Source organism: Manacus vitellinus, unplaced genomic scaffold, assembly GCF_001715985.3.
Source record: "Manacus vitellinus isolate BGI_N305 unplaced genomic scaffold, ASM171598v3 scaffold_20_pilon, whole genome shotgun sequence".
Classification (NCBI taxonomy): Eukaryota; Metazoa; Chordata; class Aves; order Passeriformes; family Pipridae; genus Manacus; species Manacus vitellinus.
This window is the reverse complement of record NW_021939471.1, coordinates 8,251,980-8,277,269: the sequence shown is the minus strand read 5'-3', so window position 1 is coordinate 8,277,269 and position 25,290 is coordinate 8,251,980. Positions and strand designations below refer to the sequence as shown.

The window sequence follows — 25,290 nt, the reverse complement described above, 5'->3', positions numbered from 1 at the left end:
ATATACAAACCAAAGAGCAAAATACATACAAACCCCACAAATCATCAGAGTACCTCAGCTGCCCACAAAGCTGTTCTCCCACACAGACATTGACTATACCCACACAGAATCTGAAAAGCTTGTTCACTGCTGTGTTGAGTATGAACAGAGACCAGAAATAGGATGACAAAAACATTAAAGAAAATATTCGCTATGATTATACTAATTCTACTTTCTGAAGTATTTATTTTGTAATAATGCTTTCACTATCTAGGCAATATAGCAATATGAACCAGTGATGCATATATTTTGCAGATTACACATTCAGAAATATCCACTAAATTTGATTTGATTCTGGTTCTGGTTCCTTCCTCTTCAACTCTTTTTTTTAAAGGTTTTATATTTTAATGCATTATATAATAATATTTAAAGGGGTACAATCACAGAAAACTGCAAAGTAAGCAGAGACCAACTTGTTAAGTTATATAAACTGATGCAGCTCTACCACAATTAAGGATAAGAAAACTATAGATAATGAACATTACTGCTGGCTAAATCCTGCATAGCTGCACAGATGGGATAAGAGATGGGACTGATGGGGAGAGTGTTTTTTACTTAATGTAGTTAAGCAATTAATACAGGTTTTTCTGTTATTGTATTTAATTAAAGGAAAGGTTAGTGTTGAGGTCAGATTTAGGATTTGAGAGATCAAGAACAACATTCCTTCTCCTTCAAAATTGTAGCTGTTATCCAAATTTTAGGGAAAAAAAGGGAAGTTGTAAGTACATCAAAACAGAATATGAATCATCCATCTATGGGGGCTTATTGAAAAGTTCTGCCCCAGCAACATATTTTATCCTAAATTTAAAATGATAACAGGTAATGGGAACCCAGAAGAATATGAAATACATGTGCTATTGACATCTGTCAGTCACAATTCTTGTCTTATGGTTAAAACAAAATTTAACCAAAAATAAAACCTTCCTCCTTTCTTCTCCCAAACCAGTTCTAAACCTAGTCTAATCATAACCAGAATTGAACAGTATCTTTGGGAGCAATATCTTCAGCAAAATTAAAAATACAAGCGGTCTCTCCCAGGAACAGTCATCAGCCAAACTCTACCACTCATGCAAGAGTCCCTAGGAAAGCCAACTCCTCAGCCCTTCTTTATCCAAGCCATATTGAACAATAAACCCTGTCCCAGAGGGTTTTAGTGTGTTTAATTCATACACCAACACCAAAGAGAAGGGTTTTGATTCTGCCACAACCAGTTGCCAAGCTGATTTCAGTGCTGGCATTGTTTACCTATATAATGTAAGGATTTAGAAGTCAAAAGTAAGAGTTTTGCTAAAAGTTGAATCTTGCATTACCTTTCAGGGCTGGCTTTGTATTGGAGGAGTGGCTCATATTCAATTCTGATTTACAAATTTGTCATCTGTGGATGGGGTAGGTCTGATGTTAGCAGTATTCTAAAGGAAAATAAGGGATGGATGGTTCTTCTTTTTCTGGATATTGCATGGCCTGTAGGAGTAGGACAATAGCTGTTTTTTTGATTCATGGCATATGTCAGGGTACTTTTAGGACTGGGGAAAGTTGGTGCTGGATTAGGATTTCAGAAGAGGAGGAGTTTGGTTTCTTGCTGTGTCTTGTTAGCCAATGAAATTATGCTGATTTGTCTCAGAAGAAACTAAGTAACTAAGCAAAATATCTTTTTTCACTCACTTTATATTTTCCAAAGAAAGGGTGCCGTCCACCAGTGATTAACATATCCATATTTCTTTCCAGGACAAAGCGGACTGGATGCCCGGTCCTAAAATGAACATTAAAAAAATCCACTTTTATTACAGCCTATTGATGCAGATTGCAAATGACATTACATGTACATGGCCAGACTCCTAGTGGTGGGTGGCAATAAATCAGTCCATTCAATATTTTAGTTTCTTATTAACCTACTATGCCTGAGTTTAGGCTGATTCAGCTTTTTTTTTTTTTTTTTTTTTTGCAACAGAAACAAAGTAGAGGAAGTGAGCTTTTCTGTAGTTTTCCCTTCAGCTTCTCAACAGGGGAATGCAAGTTCCATTGAGCATGCACAGGACATGGAAAGCCAAGGAACTCAAAAGACAGCTGTGGCACAAAGGGCTGATGTGACCATACCTGTGTATTAGGATAAAATACACTTGGCACTGAATATCTAGAGTGAAATTCATATCACCATGTCTCACAGAGGCCCAAATGGTTGGGATTTGCACAGATCATCCCAGAGGGAAACTGCCTCCATGCCTTTGTTTTAGCTTTCAGATAGTAAGTGAATGCCATTGTCAAAAGCCCAGAGAATTTTCAAGCTGCTAAAGATTTACTTTACTTTCAAGATTTACTGCTAAAGAGATAAAAATTACGATGTCATCAGGATAACCCTCCAAGTAGGGTTCAGGACTGAAGTTTCTTTTTAATTCAGTCTTGTCATTTTTAATTTATTTTAGTTAAATCACTCTTTTGATTTAGTGAAATCAACTTACTTGTTTGCTGCCACAGCTGCAATTACAGCAAAGAGGGAAGGTTTAGTAACCTTCCCACCAAATGCTCCACCAACACGTTTCACATGGCACATAACTTTACTGGACTGGAGGTTTAAAGCTGAAGCCACTAATTCCTGCAAAAGTGAGCATCCAGAATTTTACCTGCCAAAGTACATTAAAAAATGCCTATTTTCTATGACTAATCATGTATTAAAAGCTATCAGGTTTAAGACTCCTGGGCAGAAAAATAGAGTTGCTATAGGTACAAATAAATAAAAAAATTCAAACAAGTAAACATGCTAATGAAAGCACAGTGTAGTCTTTAAAGAACAGTAGAAATGCAAAAAACAGCTCTGAAAACTAGTTTGATCATCTGATGCCAGATATGATAATCCCTATATAGAACTGCACATTCACCTGCAGCTGGAGATAAAGCATCTACTAGAATAGCAAGCTAAATGGAAGAGAGTGATTGTTTAGTGCACACTAGAAAATGTAACTAAAATCCTGACATTGCATTTTGAAAATACCTCCTCTGGCAGTGTTTCGAAAGATGTAAGTAGAGATTTAATTTGTGGGGCTGACAGGGAAAGCTTGAAAAATGCAAGCCAGTGATGAACTGCAAAAGCTAATACTAAGCATGTAGAAATTACCATTACAATTTTTTAAACTGTTGTTTTCTACAGGCCTACAATCCAACTCTGATGTCAACTAGAACCTGTTAACTTTTTTCACATAATTTCACATAATTCATATGTCATTATTGTTTCCATATTAATTTATCATTATTTACATGTGATTATGACCCCCATCATCATCAGTGTAACTACTCATATGAGCAATGCAACTTGTTTGAAATACACTTTCTGAAGAAGACACTCATTGCTGCAAAAAAAGTGATTGTCCAGGATTGTACTGGTTCTCACTGATTTTAGGAGGATTTGGCCAATATATCTAAGACAGAATTAGTCTTTTCTTAATATTATTGCAGTCATATTATCTATCCAAGATACTCTTTGTTCATCCCATAGTAATACTGCTCATTTGTGTCTGTACTGCCTTGTATAATACAAATAGCACAATACTGTTCCATTCAGCTTTATGATTAGTAGTCAGGCCACTTACATTCATAAAAGGATTCAGATCAATTAATCTGAATTGGGAACACCATCGGGGAGTTTCAAGAGAAGCAGAGAAGACTGAAAGCAACTCCTGTCATGTAATTCAGCTTTAAGGTTATTTAGGAAGGTAAGAAACAAGTCTCATTAATACTTTGTTTTACCTGTACATCTGTTGCATGCTGAGTTGACACATACACATCCATTTCTTTATCCTCCACTCTTGGAATAACAAGTACACTGTTTGTTTCCATGTAAAAATGTTCCTGTCCTCCCATGTGCAATTCACCTGTTACATATATAATTATTAGAAAATAAACTGAGCCTCAAATGAACTGCAAGGAAATTTATATTTGACTATGTATATGTATATAAGGCAGAGAAAAAGAGTTTTGCCACAGAAGAAAAATAGATTCATTTATTTTTTTATTTTTTTGTATCTCAGGTTTGCACCTCTTATTTATAGACTTTTGTTTATTAAGAGAAAATTATTCAGTCAGTATCAACTCAATATGTCATGCTTTTTCATTTTCAGGTAGTTACATCTCTTCTGCTATAACAGGATTATAATGTCTCCTTGTGAATCATTCTATGAGGGAAAATATAGCTTTCCTCTTCCTTTTTTATTCTCTTTCACTTTTTCTACCCATTTCTATCCAACACTTCACCTTTGTACCATTTTCTTTAAAGAGAGGGAAATCTGTCAGCACACCATAGAAGCTAATTCTGCAAATTCTCTGTGTAACCTTAACTTTATGCCATCCTTGAGTGTGACGTTATTTCCCTAGCGGTTATTCCTGAGACACGTTTCCTAAAACACATGTTCATGCAGAAGCAGTAGGAATCAGAACTGAAGCCACTAAGGGGTGACATGCAATTTATTTGGGAACAGCTGGAAAAAGTCAAAAGCAGAGCAGAAAAAAGATCATCACAGGCCATGAACCTACATGGAGAAGACTGTAAGAACTGAGTGGGCCCAGCCCAAAGAATGAACCTTCAAATGGAAGGCAGCTGCAAAGAGGAACAGTCTGTGCTACATGCTCACAGTAGAGAGAACAAGAAGCATAGTAGTACTTAAATTACAACAAATTGCTTTGATGATAGGAAGGGTGAAGCACTGGAACAAATTACCTGGAGAGACTGCAGAGTCATAATGATTGGAGGTCTCCAAGAACAACTTAGATAAATCAGTTCATGGTACAGATAGAACTGAGGTTGGAAAAAGGAAAAGGAGCTGATTGTCTGCTATGTTCCCTTCTGTGATCAAGCAGGCTGTAATTCATGTGCACTTAGTATTCAGTGAAGAGAAAAACTTGGTTGCAGAAACTTAGGGAATGATAACAGCTGAAGGTAGGTTTGATAATATATCTCATGAGAGGACAATCAGAAAAGCGCGTGAGCAGGACACAAGTTGTCTAAGCATATATAAAGTGGTCACTAATAAATTTCAGAGCTGCATTCAGGGGTTAGAAACACAGATTTAGGGGAAGTGTTAAAACTGGCCAAGCCAGTGTTCAGAGAAGGATATCTTGGTATCATACACCTTAATTTTATTGTCTTTTTACACTGATTACTCTTATAAGCAAATTGAGAAGCACAATCCACATTAAATCAGGGATACTACTGTTTGAAAACTGAACTCAGAAAGTTCTAGCTGTCAGTCTGCAAAGCTCATGCATGTAGAATCATAGAAGAGTCTTTTCTGGGTCTAATGCTACCTCATGGTTGCTTTAATAATTAATGATTAAACTATAAGTAGTATCAAACTGGAAAGGGTTGCAAGCCCTTTAAAGGACAGGTTTGTATTTCAAAGTGATTGTTCTACACTGGAGGAAGAGCCTAAAGTCAACGGCATGAAGTTCAGAATGGGCAAGTGCCAGTACTTTAGACAGCACTATTGAACCAGATCCAAGCAGGGATTACAGAGGAGCACAGCTTAGCTGTATATCCACAATTGATACCACTACAACAACCTAATCTGGCTCTGTGATACTAATGTTACATAGAATTTCTGAGAGACTCCACTTGGCATTGGTGAAACCTAATCTGAAATATTACCATAGTGGAGTTGGATGTAGTGAAATTAGAGATGATGGAGAAGTGAACAGTGGCAATGTTAAAGGTTAGCAGACATGATTTACGGATCAAAGACTCTGTTTAAGAGGGTGAACGTTTAAAGTTTGCAGGAAAGCACATTTAGATTAAGTATTGCGAAAAAAAGCCTTCTAATTATAAGGACTTTTAAACTCCAGAGCTAACTCCAGAGCTTGTGAAATATTCTTCATTGATACTTCTTAAACATAGGTCTGATACTTATGAACAGAGTATGCTCTGGAACCACTGGATTGTGTCTATGATTTGAAGACAGTGAATTTGGTGACTGCAGGAGTGGTATTCCAGACCAATTTACTCTGATTCCCTTGTTTCTGGGATTAGCTCTAAATCAAGCAATCAGCTTAAAATGGGATAAGGTAAGTTAGCTAACATCAATAAACAAAGCCTTACTTAACTGTAATGTTTGTCCTAGGGCACTTTATTTTAGTGAGACAAGGAAATGGTAGAGTTTAGTCAACATGAGCTAGCAGGTGCTAGCTAAGATTTATTTAAAACATGACACATTTCAGCTCCATTCCCAGTGAAGGGAAAAAAAAACAACAAGAGCAAGGTTTTTTGAGAAGAAATGAGAAATTTAAATTCATCCACCAGCTGGAAATAGATTCTGAACTAGCCTAACTCTCCTCCCTTGCCTGATGCACTTAATGTTTTAACTACCTTCGATTATTTCATCAGCAGACTTGAATCCTTTCACAGTATCTCCTTTTTCTATTTTCCTTTCTTCAGTAATGTATGAATTATGTTTTATTGCATCCTGCAGCAAGAAATAAGACAAACATATTAATTGTAAGACAGAAAGTTAGATGACTTTTATCATTCATATGATCCTTTTTCAGATGGACAGATGGCTGTAGCTAAGTATTAGAAGGAGCAGGATAGTTTTTCCACTATTAGAGAGGGTTTTTCTTTTTTTTTTTTCATAGTTCATGTAATTCTCTTCTTCCCCCAAATTAGAAAGATTAAATGTCTGTTAATGACATTCAGAACTGCTGAAAATATTTCAGAATCAGATTGTTTGCTACTGAAAACCTGCTAGGCTTGAAAATGTTCAGAACATGGATGTAGGATGTGTGATACCAGCACTTCTGCAACCATAAGTTCTCAAATTTAGTTTTATACTGATGTACTACTGCTGGGAATTGCTTGCTTAGAACTTTCTGAATATTCTTTAGTAATTTCTACGTAGATCTACAAAGACCACTCTCCAATATACTGGATGAATATGTACCTAGTAAGACTTTATGTGTTTCTAGAACCAAAATTTTGGAAGCCATTTATAAACTTTTTACGCTTCATATTCAGAACCAATAAAGTCATATCTCATACCAAAAAAAAGAAAAAGCCAAAGCCTGGCAGAGCTCTGCACAAGGCAGAAAATAGTCAGTGAGGTGACAGAGAGCTCTGTCAGACAAGGAAGAGGAGACAGATTGTTACCTCAATAGTCAGAATTGGGTCCAGATCTTTGTAGACTATCTTCACCTTTCCAGCCCCACACTTTGCCTGAGTCAGTGACTCTGCAACCACAGCACAGATTATCTGACCAACACAAATCACCTGCAACACATCAATGTATTACCCAAGGAAAAAATATAGTAGTGGTTAAGTTTCTGTACAGGAAGTGTTTTGAGGAAATAGATTCTACTCAAATGCCACTTTTATATTCTGTTTCTCTAAGAATACTATCCCAGTGCAGACTTATCTTCATTAGATGAGAAGCCTATTAGAATCTTTCATTTGCTGCAACATTTCTGGCATTAGAAATGCTGCTGACATCAGTAGTTATGAACATTTCCCCTGTGTTGATCCTGAGGTGGCCAGATACTGGGCCAAGTAAAATCCCATCTGCACAGACTGCTTTCCTTGTTTGTATGCAGAAATGAAGGAAACTCAGAGGAACAATAATAGAGAGGTAAGAGCAACACATTAGGAATTATTCTTGCCCTATTGCAAATACCATGGAATAGCATCACTTGTGATGGACACAGCCTGAGGCCTGGGACATTCTGTACAGTCATGCTGGATGCATGGATCCTATAAATTTCTTAGCTCTGTCGATATTTGTCAAAAAGAAAAGTGCTGTCTCCCTTTGCCATATTCTAGTGTATAATCTAGCAATGAATTTTATATTGGTTCCAACTAGGCAATTCTCATTTTATTTGTCTCATCTTTTAAAACTTCAGATATCATGGCTGTTTCATACTTTCTCAGAATCCGTGACAATCACTCATTTATCAGCCCTTAAGGAATCATGGCTCATTCACTTAAACCCTAAGTTATTTAAGAGAGTTTTTCCTTTCTCTCTTACTGGGCAATGGTAATTCTGCTCAGCCCAGTTTGCCTGGTTCTGCATTAATTGATTTTGCACTTACTTTCACTTCATTGCAATAAGATGATACTTGCAAACTCACTTTCCTATTTTATAAATAACTGTACCAAAATGTTCAGAGACTCCTCCAGAAGCAAGAAATACCTTATCTTCTGCATATGCTTGCTCATCTTTGCCATTTTTCCCTGGAACATCTCTTGCTGTCACTACATCAACCACTCCTGGCACCTGAAGGGCTTCTGATGCATCAATTGATCTGGAAAGAAGAACACGCACATAAATGAGTACAGTATGTGGTACAAATAACTCTAGTACAAGTAATGCTGTGAACTTTGGGACAGAAAGATAATCTACTTAGTATTCTCATGACAGATCTCTACATAGAGAAGGGGAATGTGTTGATTAGCATATTGAGAAAAAAACTAAATGGAAGGCACGAGCATCTGTGTGTGCATGTCATAGAACAGCTCTTTTAATGCTAGTTCCACTACTTACAAAATGTAAGAATATATTTTTTACACTTTTTTTTGTACTACAATGGGTGAATGCAATTATGTGGACTCTTCTTTCCATATCTGACACTTTTTAAAGCACACAGCAAAGAAATTCTTACCTCATTTGTAATGCATACCTCGTAATATGGCCAAATCAGATAATAAAAATAGAAAATACTTGTTAGCATACTTATGTGCTTGTAGTTTTTTCGTACTTACATGATCTTTGCATGGGCTTTAATGCTGGTGACCACAGCTAGTGAGAGTTCTCCATCCACGGGACGAATGTCATCAATGAAAACTGCCTCACCAGTGGTGTGCTTAATTCCAGACTGGTGCCTGATGGGACGGCCCACGGGATCTTGTGGAGACTGTCCTGGGTCAACATCCTGCAACACATGTTGTCCTCAAGACAGAGCAGTAATTATAGGAGCCTTTACTTAAAAACACTTTGTGAGGATATTTGGTGATCGAAAAAACTATGTGGAACTATCTAAATTTTATGATGATACTTGTGGGATGCATGCATCATAAAGGACTAATTAAACTTTTAGATCATGCTGTCTTGGCACCAAGGTGGCCCTGGCAGATGTCTGAGAAATATACTGTATTAGATACCATTCATGTCTATAGTACATGGCAGTCTCTTCTGTGGAAAGATTGCACTAAATAAACAGAGGTGGAAAAAATCAAGAAAAAGATAGGTAAAAGAGACAAAATGACTAGTTTACACAGTGGAACCACAGCAGATAAAGGAGAGCTAAAATGATCTGGATCTTATAGCTGGCCTGTCTGCTGGGTCCACGCTGCTTCTGGTAGCATCTTGTGCAAGCCACACTCTTACACACTTCACCATCACCACTGCTTCAAACAATCATATTTCATACTGTTTACTTCAGACAAAATATATCTTAAATCAGGACTATATTCAGGAATCATTGTAATTCCTTCTTGTCCATCTTCCTAAAGAGATAGGTAAATTAATATTCTAGATAGTGTTGACTAGACTAAAAAATGGTTTAATTCATTTTTTTGCTATTTAAATTCCCTATTCTTCTATTACTTCAAAGACAGCCTGTAATTGAAAGCATTTCAGACATACTTAATTAAAATATATCTTTGGTGCTCTCTGTTGTTGAATTGCTAGTTCACATTAGCTTGAAACAGACTATTACTGGGGACCACGAAAATCTTCCAACATTTATGTTTTGTTTGGACTTTTACCAAATAAAGAGTTGTCTGTAAAACATTTCTTAGTCTCTCAAAGACAAACACCAAATTCTTGGTTGATGCTGAAAGTTTTTGGTAGAAAACTGATAAGAAGCAGCAAAAGTTTGATTTTAAAAGTTTTTAAATTTTGTAACAAAACAAAAAAAAGGGGGAGAAATCTTGATGAAATTAAAAATTTTTAAAATTGAGATCTTCTACTGAACAAACTTTTTCATATGCCAACCACTTCTCCTTTCTATACTGTAGCTTTGCAAAGAAGTCTTTCAGGCTTGAACAATCACAGAGATGCTGCAGTAGATTATTTCATTTATTTGTACTGAGGCCCACCAGGCAGTTAAACTAAATTCTGCTGAGCTCTTTCATTGCTGAAAGCTGTGTCAGGACAGCCTGATCTGCACAACACCTTGAAGACCAGGAGTGCATCTGTACCCTGAAAGACCAGGAAATCTACAAAAATGTAAAAGATTTCCCACAGCGACAAACATTTCAGCAGCTTCACATTACAATTAGTAGAGGCTTAATAATGGAAGGTTAGAAGGGCAAAACACTCATTAAAAAAGAGGGTCTATGGCAGTCCTAGCTACAAACACACATCACCTGATAGATCTGGACACCCTGGGGAACACCACTTTGCAGCATTCCCAAAGCACTCATCTTCTCCTGTGAAAGCTCAGCATACCTGAAGGGATACTGAAAAGAAGGGATAGTGTCAAAGCAGTGTTCTCAGACCCTTATTTCTAAAAGAAAAGTTTTCCCTTCACATGTGTTGAAAGGCCTAGCACCTTTACCCTTCCCTTTCACATCCCTTTATCTTTAATAAAGCAGAGTTTTCCTGCAGTCTATATGCTGATGGGGGTATGCAATTCTTCTCCAGTGCTTACCATCTGATGTAAACCATGTAACACTTCCAGGTAAAATCTGAAAAGAAAGCTGACAAGCAGAGTTCTCCTATATTCTACTTTTCCACCTGAAGCTGATGGAGGGAGAACAATTTCCTCTAGCACCAGTTTGCAAGCTTCATTCAGCATCTGATCATTCCATTGCCTGGTAAAAAAAGCAGACTAATATGAACACACATCTCTTTATAAGTAACAGGTGGCTAAAAATATTGTGAAGTTTTTGTGAAGTAATAAGTGAATCAGCATAAGTTATATCAAGAAATAATCTATTGTTAGAAAGGACAGGTCAAATACAGTGTGAGAGGCTGATGGTGGGATCTCCACTGGTGCCATCAAGCAAACCCCACGCTTCACACTATGACTCCTTCCTTTTGGTTAAATACATTAAGATATCCAGTACCTTCCTATAAGCTTCTCACAGGACTTTCTTGCACTGAGTGTGGTTGAGCCAATGCCTCCAAATAAAATACTCAGATCTACAATGGTGTCTGTGCCTGGACGGAAGAGCACTCGCATTCCAGAATTCACTATGGACAAAGCATTTTTCTGTCTTTCAGCCTGCCTGAAGGCTGAAACAAAGTCATCCTAATGGGGAAAAAAAAGGAAGGAAAAATTCCATCAATGTTAGAAATGACTGAAATCTATTTTTCCTGTATTTTAGGTGTTACCATTGGCCAAAGTTTTGGTTAAACTTTTTATTTTTCTTGAAGTACTAAGCTAATCCTAGTCTGTTGTACTAAGAGGGGACATTATTTGAGGTTATCTACATGTAAGAAAACATGGTCAAAATTTTAATGACTTTATCAGTGATTTAATGATTTCAGAGTGCTGGAGAAGAACCCTTGTCCTGATATAAGCCACTTCATATATATGGCCTGTATGTTCTTTAATTCCAGCTTAGAAATTTAGTGGTTTCTTCTCCAGGACATGGAGGTCCCACCATGTTAAGGACTCTGATTTTGTGAAGATTTTACACTCAGAGATTTCACATTTTATGCTATAGTAATGGCATTTACAGATGAAGCATTAGAAACAGCTGGGCTTTCTAGTGTCAGAAATATTTTGTTCTGGGGACAAAGCCACATATTTTAAAAGAAAACATAATAGCATTATCTTTCATGATCAGGCATAGATGAGTCCACTGAAGAAACTGTATGAAGTGCTATTTCTGTAGCCCCAGAAAGAAACTTCAGAATCAGACAGCCACAGAACTTTTAAAGTGAGGGTTAGCAGGTTAGATCTTCACTATAAGTATGTGATACTCTCATGACAAATGTGAAATTCAGGATTACATGTTGAACACTGAGTCTTGTCAGAGATGGAAAATCCTCTCAACAGGATTTACATTGCTTTACTGAAGCAATGTTCATATCAAACTACCCAAACCCAAAAGCCAGCAGCTGACAGGAACAACAGGGAAAACTGATGGCCAAGTTTCCCTCTACACATTCTGTTGACAAGTCTTGCAAAAAACCTTTGTGTGTGCCTTTTCATTGTGTTAGCAGAGTTAATCAAAAAGGCGATTCAGCATGAAAGTGAGTGGCAGAAGCAGCCTCCCCAGAAAGTGGTGGTAATTTCCCATGGTGAGACTTCTTAATCTCATATTATTCATGTGACAGCTGATAATTTTCCTGCTCTTCAGAGCAATCTTCTGAGTTTGCCAGCAGTGCTACTGTCTTTTGTTCATTTTGTTGTCCTCACCTCTGCTGTTCCTAGGTGTGACTGTCTCTCTCTGAAAGGCTCTGAAATACTCTTTGTGATAGATTTGGCTTTGTGGCACAACTTGTCATTGGACAAAGCAGGTTGGGATTTCTTTTTTGTTTTACTTTGTGGAATGAAATAACTCATTTCTCCTTAATTTTCTCTTCCAGGCTGTTTGTTTCTCAAATCGCTACTAAGGTTCATAGTTTCTAGGCAGCAGAAGCACTGTTACTGCTGCCAATGCAGCAGTAACTATGCTTTTGCAGGCTTTGAGCTCATGGGAATCCTTTTGTTTTTCGTGGGAAACCTGCCATGGCCAGCCAACTTTTCCTGGGCAGAAGCCTCATCCAGCATGAAGCCACATATGTTTAATAGGTTGCATTGCAGTGGGCAGCTACTCTGGGGACTGACCCTTTGATGTCAAGGTTGGCAGAGACTCCTGTGGTCTGTCGCTCAGTGACTTCAGTCAAAACACACCAGCTTGCAGTCAGGTCTTCCCCTACTCGCCCCGTACTTTTCCTCACATCCACTAGAGGGATATCTAAGAACACAGTAACCAGGACACCATTTCCTCTGCCCCCAACCCCTAATGCCACACGCTGCCACCTTCGGTCGCAATAGTCAGGACTTTATTTTTTGAGTAGTTGCACGGACAACGCAGGATTATTCATTGTAAATCGCTGATGAGTGAGAAGAGGTCAGAAATTACCTTTATCGCTGAAGGCTATGTGACAATATGGCACTTTCCCTGCAAATATCCAGGCAGCCTAAATTTCTGTGTCTGGAAGGGGCAGAAGTACACATTTAAGACTGGGGAAAAAGCAGTAAGAGACCCAAAAGAAGCAGAAGATGATGGCCAGCTGGAAGAAGTGGGAGACGGGAAGAGAAGGATGCCAGAACTTTCTTAGCTACTTCCAAAGCAGTAGTAGCCTGCATGTTGCAATGCCTACTGGAAATAGTGGATATAATGCTAATAACTACCCTGGAACCTGAATGAAACTTTTGAAATATTGGGGTCTTACCTTCATAGAGTATGGAATGAGAACAGAAACAATGACCTCCTTGGCATTTATGTCTGCATGCTCACAGCCAGCAAGGAAACAATCATTTAAAAGAATCTGTCTTTCACCATCTGTTGGAGAAAACTCTAGTCTGTTACTGAATGTGAAGCAAGAAGGAAACATTTCTGCATTGCAGATTCAAATTTGTTGAATCTGTGCAAAAGAATATATTAAGGCCAATATGGCCTTAGAACTGTCTGCACCACTCAGGATCTAGCCTTTGAGTGAAAGGCTAATCTAAGTTACATATTAGGTGCAATATATTTCCCTATATGAATGCTATAGTTCTCCATCACAGATAAAATACTAAGTATTTTATACTTTCTGGAAAATACATGTCTTTCAAATGATAATAATATTCAGAAAAGCAGTTATTTAGGTTTAAATATAGCTATTCTGTTTCTAACTCAAAAGCTCTTTAGACCATTAAATCATTAAATCACAGTAACTTTTAAGAAACTATTCAAGCACTGCAATGAGATGGGGAATCAGCCCTGTACATCAAAGACAGTAGAAATGTTGCCAAGATTTTCCAAAGCTTTAGCTTGATTACTGGTAGCAATTTAAACACAGTGTACATGTATACACACACATACATATCCACAAAAGTACGGATGACCTCGGGAGAAATTTCTAGGCCCTAAAAGTTTTTCTTAAAATGAAACAGGCATAAGCAATAAAAGCAAACAGTGTTGGAGTTACAAGACAGAGCTAAACTGTCTGATAAATGCAGCAATATAACCAAAGGCAGTGTAGAAAGGAGGCCTTTCTACCCATCAGGTGTGCTGACCTTACATTCATGAGATGGCTAGATGCTGCTTCCTTTTGTCTTGTGAAACAGAAAGACAGTGTTTTCTACTGGCAAATACTTTTTGCAAGTTAAAATGACAAGCAAATACCAGGATAATGTTCTCCATTCTCCTGAATATACCATTCTAATTCATTTAGGAGATGCACAGTAGTATTTAATTTGAAAACTGTTACCTGTAGACATATTCTTTGTTGCAGTGTTCTGCCTATCCAACAAAGGTATCTGGCAGGGGGCTCAAAGCTTACCTTCTGATGCCAAGTTGAGGACAGATTTGCCAACTGATAAGATTGGATTCAAGTCCCAGGATGATCCTCTGCTTACAATGTGTCCTCCTAAAGACTTTAACAAACAATGAGGTTATTTTTAGGCTTGCCCTTCCTACATGTAACAGGGATCTGTATCATAACACCATTTTATTCCATTAAAAGACCTGATGGAAGAACTTATATTTGTTTTGTTCAATTTTAAACAAAGTTCTACTTTTGTACATTTTAATGTGATTTAATCTATTGCTCCCTTCAAAAGCCCTTTCTCATATTGTCTCTGTTGACGGAGACCAGGTTTACTTTTTTGCCGCCCAAAGGCATGGCCATTCCCTTGAATTTTCTTCCTTAAAGGAAGAAATACAGGGTATTGCAGTAAGAGGATTTTAAAGGAAAATTAGGGACAAGATCAGAGATGCCTAATACATGATGGGTAAAAAGCTATGTGTTGATAGTCAACTTAAAGCGTGATTGGCTGCACTGTACAGCACCTTACCAGAGAATGTCCCTTTTCTTCTTTTCCCAGTCTCCTCCAGTTCTCTGCTCATCCACTGAGCAGGAATAGCAGAGTTTCTCTTGTCATAGTTCTCTGGGTGTTTGCCCTCACTAACTAGCCTAGGACTCCTAGTTATTTCACACAACATTTGTGATAGTAGTAATGTTTTAGCCTTATAAAGCACGATCCCAGCCTCATAATTGACATTCACACAGATATGTCTGTGGTGATGTCTTCTTTCCTGTCACTGCTGAATACATACCGCCATGCTCCTGATCTGTTCTCCAGCTAGAGTTCTCAGGTGCTGCAAGAGAGCTCGGTATGTTTTTGTTTTCTCTGCTGGAAGTTCTGTGACTACCTTCATTAGGATGTCTCTGAGCTGGGCCAAGCAGCAGGCAGCTCCTATTACTAGCCCTGAAATCAAATGAGTTTAAACAGTGAAATCATCGTGCCACAGAATAAATGCAATATATAGCTGATATGGCCTCTAAAGAATTGCTTCTGTATACAGCTTTTGGCAGCAGAATGACAAAGAGAAATGATAGGAAGGTGAATTTTGTATTACATGCAATAAGAAATGCAAGTACTACTTGCTAATTCAGCAATAGTTCCCACTATAAAGACATGCCTGAAAAATGTACACTGAATATTTTCACACAGTAGTGCACATCCCTTTTTGTGCTGTGTATCCCCAAGGACACGAATAACAGTTGATTCAGGAGGAAGGGTTGCCAAATTGTCGGAGTCTTCCCAGACTGAGCTGCAAACACTCTATCACACTCCCAGTAGTATCAGAGAAGCCACCACCATGGACTTCAGCGAACACTGAAGTAGCCCAGCCACTCCAAAGAAAGTTCTATAGTATTTCAGATTGGAAATTTATGTTTGAATATTTTGTGTTGAAAATCAAGCCCTAGCCTAATCAATACTCTGTGGACTTTGTTAGATATATGGTTGTGATAGAAAGGCTCTAGACCAGTTGAAAACAAAAATAAGGCTGACTTAGGGCCTTCCCCTATGCTTGGTATCTGCAGAAATTTGAGATTTGAACAAATATATATCCACAGAACAGTTTAATAAATTATCTATCACAATCAATCCATCATTTCAAGACTATAGGTGAGCTGACATATTAGTTCAAAAGGCTCAGTGAAATGAGACAAAAAACTCAAAAGAAAGCTCCACACCAATGAGAGTCAATGGTTCTTGCTGCTTCAGGTGCAAGACCCAAGTTAATTTAGTTGCCATCGTTTGTAACATACTAGAGATAACTTGGAAACTTACCATCACTTGTGCTACTCACAACATGCATTTCTGAAATCCTAACAGGATGGAGAATGATTGGATGATAGGCACCACTGTGATTTCTTTTGAGTCCTGAAAGACGAAGAATGATAGTATGATTAGAGATGTGTTTAAAGAATTAACCATATTCCTGAACATGGAGACTGAAAAACCACTGTAACAAAGTAGTTTCAGTGTCTTATAGGTTTTGTTATGCAGTATCTTGAGTATCACATTTTACTGCTTTTACCAGGCCCATCTGAAGTTCAAAGTCTAATATTGTCTTTTCTGGCTCCTGTTCCTTGCTCCTCTGAACTGGTTTCTGGTCCTTTCCCATATCAAACTCAGATTTCACCTCTCACCTGAAAGCTATACACAATTCCACACATGCTTCATCATGTTTCTAGCTATTCACTCCACCTTTTTATGTGAGCTATATAATTTTTTTGCTTCCCTTGTTCTCTTCTTGTGCAATGTCTTTCTGATGACAATAAAGAGCTTTCCTTTGATGTAAAGAGACTTGAAGTTTTTAATTTAAGAGATTTGCCATTTTGCCAAGTACTACATCATGGGAGTATATTACTAAACAAATGCCATGCCCATTGCCACACTAGGCAATGTACAGATATATAAAAGATCTAAAGGATTCTCTTTAGATCTGGGCCTTCGTTGTCTCAACAGTGAAGGAAATATTCTTACCAAATTCATCCTGATGAATACTCCCTCAAAAAAAGTATACTAACAATTTCTAAAAACAAAACCCTGCCATCCATAATATGCAGAATTTAGCCAATGCCAGGATATCATGCCCTTTTCTGGGCATTATTTATTTTGAGATGCTTGATGTTAAATGGGATGTGAAATGTTTGCCTCTCATCAGCACGAGTCCTTCACAAATTGTGTCTCTGAGACCGAGGTTACTGAGGGAAGTTAGGCAGCACAGATTCTCGACTTGGGTGACAGCTGGTACTAGTCCTAATTTAGTTATTGATTTGCTGCAAAAAAGTCATGGGAAATTACATTGGCCTAAATATTGAAGCACAATCCTTGTGGTGACAAAATGCATTTAGGATCCCTGGAAGAGAAAATGCAGGATTATGTGCCTACTGCACAATGTAGTCCCTGTGTCAGAAGATCTTTTGTCCTTCCATACCCACACTAGTGTTCCCCACAACCAAAGGTGCCTTTGGATACTTGGCTTTCAGCTTCAGAAGCTTCTTCAGGCTAGGAGGAGAAATCCATGTTGTTCTTTTCCCATGAAAAATCAGAGTTGTTCTTTGCTGCTCTTGAGCCATTCTCTGTGGTAGAAATGACAAAGACTTGGTAAATTTGACTAGTGCCAATAAAAATATAAATGACCATATTGCTCAGTAGGACACTGTGTTATGATAGACAGTGAGACACTAATGAGGTTTTTCATCTGAGGTTCCTGTTGTGCTGAACAGTGCTGAGCTTTTATCGTAACTACATTATTGCTCAAGAAACTGAGAGGAGAATGAACTAAATGACTTGGTAAGAGACACACTAAATGAATAGTAGGAGATTAGTTTCATGTTTCTTTCTCCTGCTCTGATGATTCTGAAAGACTCCCATTGTATATGATGTAAATAATAAAGCAATGTGACTGGACTTCGTGGGAAATAGGGATGCCAAAATCTCACTGCATATGTGACAGAAACAAGATGTATTCTCTTAGTCAGGGAGGATCACTACATCCCCATTTGCTGAGAGTCATGTATCTACTATACTAGATCCAAACTAGTTTCTATAATAGGCAAAATGCTTTTAGAAATAAAAATACCTACTTTCCCATTTGTCTGCAAGGACTAGTCTTTTCAGAGATATTGTCTCCTTGGGATGGTTGATCAGAATTTATATTTTTGTTAAATAAAGTGGTTTTCCAGCACCTCCTGTCTTACAAAACTATATAAATTTTTTTTCCACCCTGACAATATCATACATGTTCTTTTCATATTTGACAAGTGCCATGTGGAATCATAATTTCAAAATATGCAAAAGCAATCCCTGTGAAACACCTGTCTGCAGACAATGCAGTGAACAAACAGACCAGGGGACTAGCCAGAAAACAGTTCCAGCTATGGACAGGCCTTCTAGGTAAAAGACATATCTGAAACACAAAAAAGGAGCTATGTGTCTGTGGAAGCAATCATAATCCTACTGGCATGGGCACCTCATGTAGCCTGGAGAAGCAGTTCTGTCCTCCTGGCAGCTCAGTCTGAACACGTAGAGCAGATGATGGCACCTCCTTTCTGGCTGACCAGCTTTTTCAGCCAGCAGCACTTTAGCCAAGATCTTTAATCCAAGTATAAAATTTGCAATATATTCACTTAATACTTGCACTTTTAAAGCATGAGTCTCTCCAAGACAGGTCAATAGCAGAAAAGCAAATTTACTTTCCACTTCATGGTTTCATAAAGGAGCTTATGGCTTACTGAGCATGTTCTGCACTGAGAGACAATCATTAAATAATAAAGATGCACTCTATGACAAATGTTTGCAAAGCCAACTACCACGCAGTGAACAGCATTCTGTAGTACAGTGACAAACCAGAGAACTGTGCCATGCATTTTCAGAACTCAAATAAACTTTTGTGCCTCTAGGGTGGTTGTGTAATATCAGCAAGAACTGCCCACGAATTGCAAAAGGAGTGCACACAAGGAATTTCATAACAAGCTGCTGAAACAGGAGTGAGGATTAAAAAACCGCCTGGAGCTGCCTGCTTGGATTCTGCTCAGTTTGATTTGGGTAAACCCTGCCCTGCTATTTCCACAGATCTCTTCTCTTGCCTCTGTCTGCAGATTATGGGCACTTTCCTCCTCCTCCTCTTTTTAAGTTTCCATCTGTCCTTCTGTGAGTTTCCAGTAACTACTGCAATAAACCCTCTTCTTTCCTCTTCAAGTCATTTGCCTTTCCTGTGGACCTGCCTGTAAGTCCAGTCTCAGGTTGCTAGGGTCTGTTTACCAGCTGGAAGCAAAAAATGACTTGAATCCAACAGAGAATACAAAACAGAAAAGATGGAAAGTTCATTTGGGATCTTTCAAAGTAAATACTATATTCCACAAAAAAGCCAACTGGTCCAAAATAACGGCCATGAGTAAGGAGCTCTTTTGGGAAATGTTGGTTCTGCAGAGGCAAACAATTTGCTTTTTAAATATGATCTATTTGTAATAATGACAACATGCGGATTGTCCACATTGAAATGCCTCATTATTTGTGACTAAAACTAGTGGTTTCTATTTATCTGAGGATAGATGTTTCAGTTTCACAAAAACATAAGGTTTTCAACTTCTGTAGGAACTCAGTCATGCTTGCAAGATAACAGAAGTCAGTAAGGCCTACCATTAGTTCAGGAGGAAATATAAATTCCTGTGTTGGATCCATGGGCAGGAATTGTTCTGGATTGCAAAGACCTGAAAGGATCTGCAAAGAAATTGGGGGGGGAGGGGAAGAGAGAGAGAGCAGAATGCACATATTCAGACTAAGTTGCAAGTCTTTGTCAACAGATGAGATTATTTCCTAGTGTGAGACAGTTTTGACACTTTATAGGTTGTGTTCAAAAATTCAAGATTCCCTAATTAATTTCTAATCTTTAGTTTATTCACACACTACTCAAAAGATGGACTACTCAAGAGACAGACTATCATACCAATCCCTCTCAAGCCTTTGCTTGAAATACATCAAGCTTCAAGAAAAATCTTGCAGTATTTCCTGAAACTGGTCATAGCAAATGTATTGCACCACACTGGGTGCAATGTGTACTGTGGGAAAGTGCAGGGCTGGATGGTATAGTTATGTTCTGTTTATAACTGTGTCTCTTAAGGAGCTTTCTGACAGAGCTTGACATGACAACAAATAATGTCCATCTGATCAGAAAGAATTGTTTTCTGCTTTAGGAGAGCCTTATGCAAAGCTCCTCTCCAGCCTTGCATAAGCACTTCAAGAACCTAATGTTAACAGTGCACCATAAAAATGAGCTTTCTCTACTTGTTCACAGCTGTCTTTTTTCTGCAGAGACCTCTGGTGAGGCTATCCATCTTCTGAGCTTTCAGAAGCTTACATAAAAGAAGACTGAATGTGCTGTGCTAGCAGAACTGGTTTGTATTTTCTGCCTCACTGATTTATTTGTGGAATCAAAAATCCTGTCAAACCAGAGAGCAACAGGTCTCAAGTATATTGAATGGGGAAAAAAAAATTGATATATCCTAGTATGAAGTCTCTTATTCCTTCCCCAATCAGTCATTACCTCTGAACAGATTGTGGCCTTGGTAACTATAAGATCTGGCTCTAGATGACTTAGTCTACTGATTGACACCATTGATGGAATGGCAAAAAAAAATTCTGTGTCTGCTATGATCCTCACGATAGTTAGGGACTAGATATTTGCCTTGGATGAAAGCAACTAGGAGGAATGCAAATCATGGAAAGCCAAATAAGAGGGCATTCAAAGGAACTGCTGTTTTGTAATTGGCAACTACTCCATTGCTAGACTTGTGCTTCAAACAACCTCGGCAGCAGCTCATCAACAATTTTCAGTTCTTAGAGGGGCAGAGGCAACACACAGGTGCACAAATGTCTGCACATCCAGTCACACTCCTTGGAGCTCTACAGTTTTTCACTGTCAAAACAAGTTTTCTTCCAATCACCCAAGACATTTTGCTTTATAGATTTCTTAGAGATTTTCAGTCAGAGAAAATTCATCTAAGGAATTAAAATCCTCATTCTGATGCAAGATCAGTGCACTATGGCCTCTTCTTACAGGTGGATGAAGAGAAGACAACAAGTTCTTAGATGCACACAGGGAATGGAGGACCTTTTTGAAGCAGGATCCTCCTTATGTATACTGGAGCTCCCATATGTACCCTTAAACATAATAATTGTGGAACCTTTGCCAGGACAAACACAAATGAGGTGACTTGTGCTTTTACAATGTGCATATGTAAAGTGAGAATAAAACAACGTGTATTTTGAAGCAATACCAATATATCAGTTGCAATACAACACAGGAGAATGAGACACTTCCCTCAAGATCTTGGAGCCACTAGCAACACAGTAATGCTTATGAAAGGCTTTACAAATATATACTGACACTAAACAGCAATAGTTTTTTCTTCTTCACACACAAAAAAGCAGATATAAATGTTTAATATTGAGATCCACACTCTCACTGGAAAATGTCACTAAATAAGTAAGCCGTATGAGGAGAGGCTGAGGTCACTTGGTTTGTTCAGCCTGCAGAGGAGACATCATTGAGGTTACAACTTCCTCATGAGGGCAAGAGGAGGGGCAGGCACTGATTTCTCTGTGGTGACCAGTGACAAGACCCCAGGGAATGGCCTGAACTTGTGTCAGGGGAGGTTTAGGTTGGATATTAGAAGAAGGTTCTTCACCTGGAGGGTGGTTGGGCACTGGAACAGGCTCCCCAGGAAGTGCTCACAGCACCAAGCCTGACAGAGTTCAGGGAGCGTTTGGACAGTGCTCTCAGGCTCATGGTGTGACTCTTGGGGAGGGTCCTGTGCAGGGCTAAGGACTGCACTCGATGATCCTTGTGGGTCCCTTCCAACTAGGCATATTCTGTGATTCTGATAACACAGATAATAACAATGCAGATATGCTTGTGCTACCTTTCTGCAGCAACAAGAGCAGAGAGCCTGGAGTTCAGTCTGGTCTAAATGTCCAAAGCTAGAAAAGTAGCTGCTGCCATAGTTAAAGACCACCCCTTCCTACAAATCTGACAATGTAAACAGGAGTTAACAAGAAAAAAAATCTATTTGAACTTACCTGACCCCCTGTAGAAGATGAACAGACACATTCCTCCTGATCCAAGCAACATTGTCCAGTTCCTCTGAGTTGGCAACATGTTGGCTCCTAAAGAAATCATATTCTATTATATAAAAGCAATGAGGCAGCTTAGTGATTTATTTGTAAATTAACGTTTTGATGCTTCCTATTCCAAAATAGATTTGTTCAGCCATTTGAAGTTGCTCCAGGAGACCCCTTAAACCATAGGACCCCTAGGAGTGAGTTCCCTTTGGGTACCCAGGTATCCACGAAGTAAATGGAAAAAATCAAAATTACTTCAGTGGTGTTGATTAGATCAAGTCCTTGTAACTCATGCAGAGGATTTTCCACTGCATTGCAAGGGTACATGTAAACCAAAAGTCAGTGGTGGCTGTAAGCTCTTGGCACATTTGGAAACTAAAAGAGCCAGATTTTCCAAAGGCTCAACCGAAAAAAGATTTTCCAAATGATGCAAGACTCCAGACAGGTAATTCAAAGAGGCTCAGCCTTTTCAGATACCAAAAACTATCCCAAAATAAGAAATACATTTGAAAATACTGACCTACCCTAGTAAAAGATGTGTAGCTGTCTATAATTGGCCTGTATCCTGTGCAACGGCACAAATTACCTGAAATAAACCATATGATAATCAATCATAAGAAACCAGAACAATGTTCAGAAGCACCAGCACAATTGGAAATGATCTGGCATCAAACCTGCAGATACAAAATGCTGAAATTTATGTCCCTATGCTCAAATGGGCAAAATCACATATGTAAAAATAAGAAATATTACTCCAATAGTGATTATATTATTAAAATTTATTATTTTTAAGGCCATTTCTAAAAATAATATTAATTACTTTATGTGAATGCATGTAAAAAAATCAAATTATGAAAAGCATCCAAAAGTAAATTCTACAATTACTAGTACCACTACAGTGTTTGGGTTTTACAATTAAATCCAAAATCTACTGCCATCCATCACTATGATGGTTTTCATATATAATTAGAAGAAGTAATAAAAATCTTTACTGCAATTTCTGGCATTTTGCTCATGAAATCAAAATCTTCTGATGGGAGGGGTTAATTACTTTGGGAGCTATAGGAGTGCTAGCAAACTTGGCTCTTGAAAGTGAGTTGAAATTGCTTTGCCTATTATAGTAAATATTGCTTGAAGAGCAAGACTGTTGTATTACTCAGTGAATACTTATACTCTTTCAGTATATTATACCTACTCTTTCAGCATATTCTTTGTAAAACTGTACTCCTACTGCACCATATTGAGGCTGCTGGTGCAGGAGGGCTATAAAAACAGGCTGTTCTAAAGGTAGGGATTTTCAGAAATATTTATGCAGTGCTAAATGCCACTGTGTATCCCTTTAGAAGCCTTCGGTGTGAACCATCTTTTGATGATTTTGAGATCTCCTTAAGCCACTATGGCTATATCAGAGTACCATCTACTGCCATCATCTACTTCTCTTTGAGTTAAATCATACTTATGACCTTGGCAATCAAACATGTATCCTTTTATTACACTTTTTACAATTTACTGCCTGTAACTTACCATCCAGAGCAGAAATAATCTGCTCCATGGAAGGTTCTGCGTGGTTTCTTAGTAAGGCATACATGGACATCACCATTCCAGGGGTGCAGAAGCCACACTGGGAGCCATTGCATTTGGCCAGCCTTTCCTGGAACAAAACAGAACAACAGTCCAGGATGTGGCTTCACTGACTTTCTGAATAGCCATTTTCAGGTATGTCATCTACCAGCTGTAGGATGGCAGCAGCATTTTCACTATCCCAAATTCTCAGAGCAATCACCTAGTTAAAGGATAATACTTGCTCCAGTTTAGACCCTCATGATCCCAATTATGAGAATAGAATAAGGCCTGAGACCTTCCGTTTAGACATCAATCATACATTAGGTATTTCTAACCAAGAAGGATAGAACACAGACTATCTCCTCAACCAGAGCTTCAGCACAGACAGTCACAGAGTCGTGACTCTTGGAAAATAATATTGAGACAGAAAGAGAATGTTCAGAAAACATTCTTAAATCTATGTGGTCAGACCGTGATTTTCAGGGACAAGCCAGAGTGGAGGAAGTAAAGAGCTGACCTAATCCAAGGGAAATTTCTGGCACACAGATCAAATAAGCCTAATTTAATACCTGCCAGTCTGGCTGCCAGCTGGAATCATTCATCCCATACTACACATATGCACAGACCATTGTCCTCAGTGAGATGGCCAGAGGCCATGCTGGTGACTAAATGAAACTCACTGATGCTCTTTGTCCTTTCCCATCCCCTTCTGAAAGCTGGCATCCTACCTGCCATATGCTTGGATAGTCCTGTGATGTGGAGATTGTGATGTGCTCCCTGCATGGTAGTACATTAGGAGGAGCTCCTTTCATGCTCCATACAGGGCCAATCACAACCCAGCAACTGTTGTATTAATTCCCTGAAACACTTGTTCATCTAAAAAGCTCAGACACCATTCAGTTTTTAGAACCCCTTCAGAGACTTTGCATTGCACAGACTCACAGCACCTTCTCACAGATCCCAGTTTTGTTATAGACATAGGACAGGACACTCTCATAATCTTGCAGCCTTACACAGTCCAGCTTACTCTCACCTGAATTGGATGAATCCGGGTTTTTATGCTTCCAACCCCTTCCACAGTAATGACAGCAGCACCATGCAGTGAACATAATGGGAGAAGGCAAGAGTTGGCAGGACGATGACTTTGATATGTTAAGGAGAACTGTGGCTTTAAATAGCTTTGTTGTATGAGTCCATGGAGGATGAAACAAAGGATATACACTCCAGCTAATCTAGAAATGCTCTGACTTCTGACGTTAGAAAGATGTGGGGAGAAGGATATGCAAGCGTAAAAAATCCTGCACTTGGACCATGACAGTATGCATCCTGCTCCTAGAGCTGGGACTTAGGCATTAAGTAATAGGCTCTTCTAATTAAAGAAGTGCAATGTGTAGTTAAAAGAAAAAAAAATCCTACATATTTTCTTAAAACCCAAAGTCTAGGACCAGCTGTGATGGAAGTCAGGCACAGCACTTCTAATGGAACAAAGTTTCAAGAGCCAGGGAGAGACAAACCAGAACTACTAACTCTGCTGTGGGAAAAACTGTACAACCACAATGTAATAAGCCTATTGCAAAAGTCCTTGGAGATTTT

The 25,290-nt window shown here is 38.5% G+C and overlaps 1 protein-coding gene across 1 annotated transcript in view; it reads right to left on the bottom strand.

Moving 5' to 3' along the window:
• The window catches only part of LOC103764218 (aldehyde oxidase 2), a 45,005-nt gene that overhangs the window by 16,200 nt on the left and 3,515 nt on the right, over nucleotides 1-25,290 (bottom strand). The window contains exons 4-23 of the mRNA XM_018071710.3: nucleotides 24,731-24,839; nucleotides 23,659-23,785; nucleotides 22,659-22,720; nucleotides 22,093-22,179; nucleotides 19,654-19,734; nucleotides 17,447-17,591; nucleotides 16,294-16,386; nucleotides 15,272-15,423; nucleotides 14,496-14,589; nucleotides 13,401-13,510; nucleotides 11,078-11,262; nucleotides 10,660-10,822; nucleotides 10,376-10,468; nucleotides 8,768-8,937; nucleotides 8,199-8,310; nucleotides 7,163-7,282; nucleotides 6,386-6,482; nucleotides 3,778-3,902; nucleotides 2,496-2,629; nucleotides 1,702-1,789 (exon numbers count right to left, since the gene is read on the bottom strand). Of these exons, the coding sequence (XP_017927199.2) occupies nucleotides 1,702-1,789; nucleotides 2,496-2,629; nucleotides 3,778-3,902; nucleotides 6,386-6,482; nucleotides 7,163-7,282; nucleotides 8,199-8,310; nucleotides 8,768-8,937; nucleotides 10,376-10,468; nucleotides 10,660-10,822; nucleotides 11,078-11,262; nucleotides 13,401-13,510; nucleotides 14,496-14,589; nucleotides 15,272-15,423; nucleotides 16,294-16,386; nucleotides 17,447-17,591; nucleotides 19,654-19,734; nucleotides 22,093-22,179; nucleotides 22,659-22,720; nucleotides 23,659-23,785; nucleotides 24,731-24,839 (2,347 nt within the window). The remainder of the gene's footprint in view (nucleotides 1-1,701; nucleotides 1,790-2,495; nucleotides 2,630-3,777; nucleotides 3,903-6,385; nucleotides 6,483-7,162; nucleotides 7,283-8,198; nucleotides 8,311-8,767; nucleotides 8,938-10,375; nucleotides 10,469-10,659; nucleotides 10,823-11,077; nucleotides 11,263-13,400; nucleotides 13,511-14,495; nucleotides 14,590-15,271; nucleotides 15,424-16,293; nucleotides 16,387-17,446; nucleotides 17,592-19,653; nucleotides 19,735-22,092; nucleotides 22,180-22,658; nucleotides 22,721-23,658; nucleotides 23,786-24,730; nucleotides 24,840-25,290) is intronic.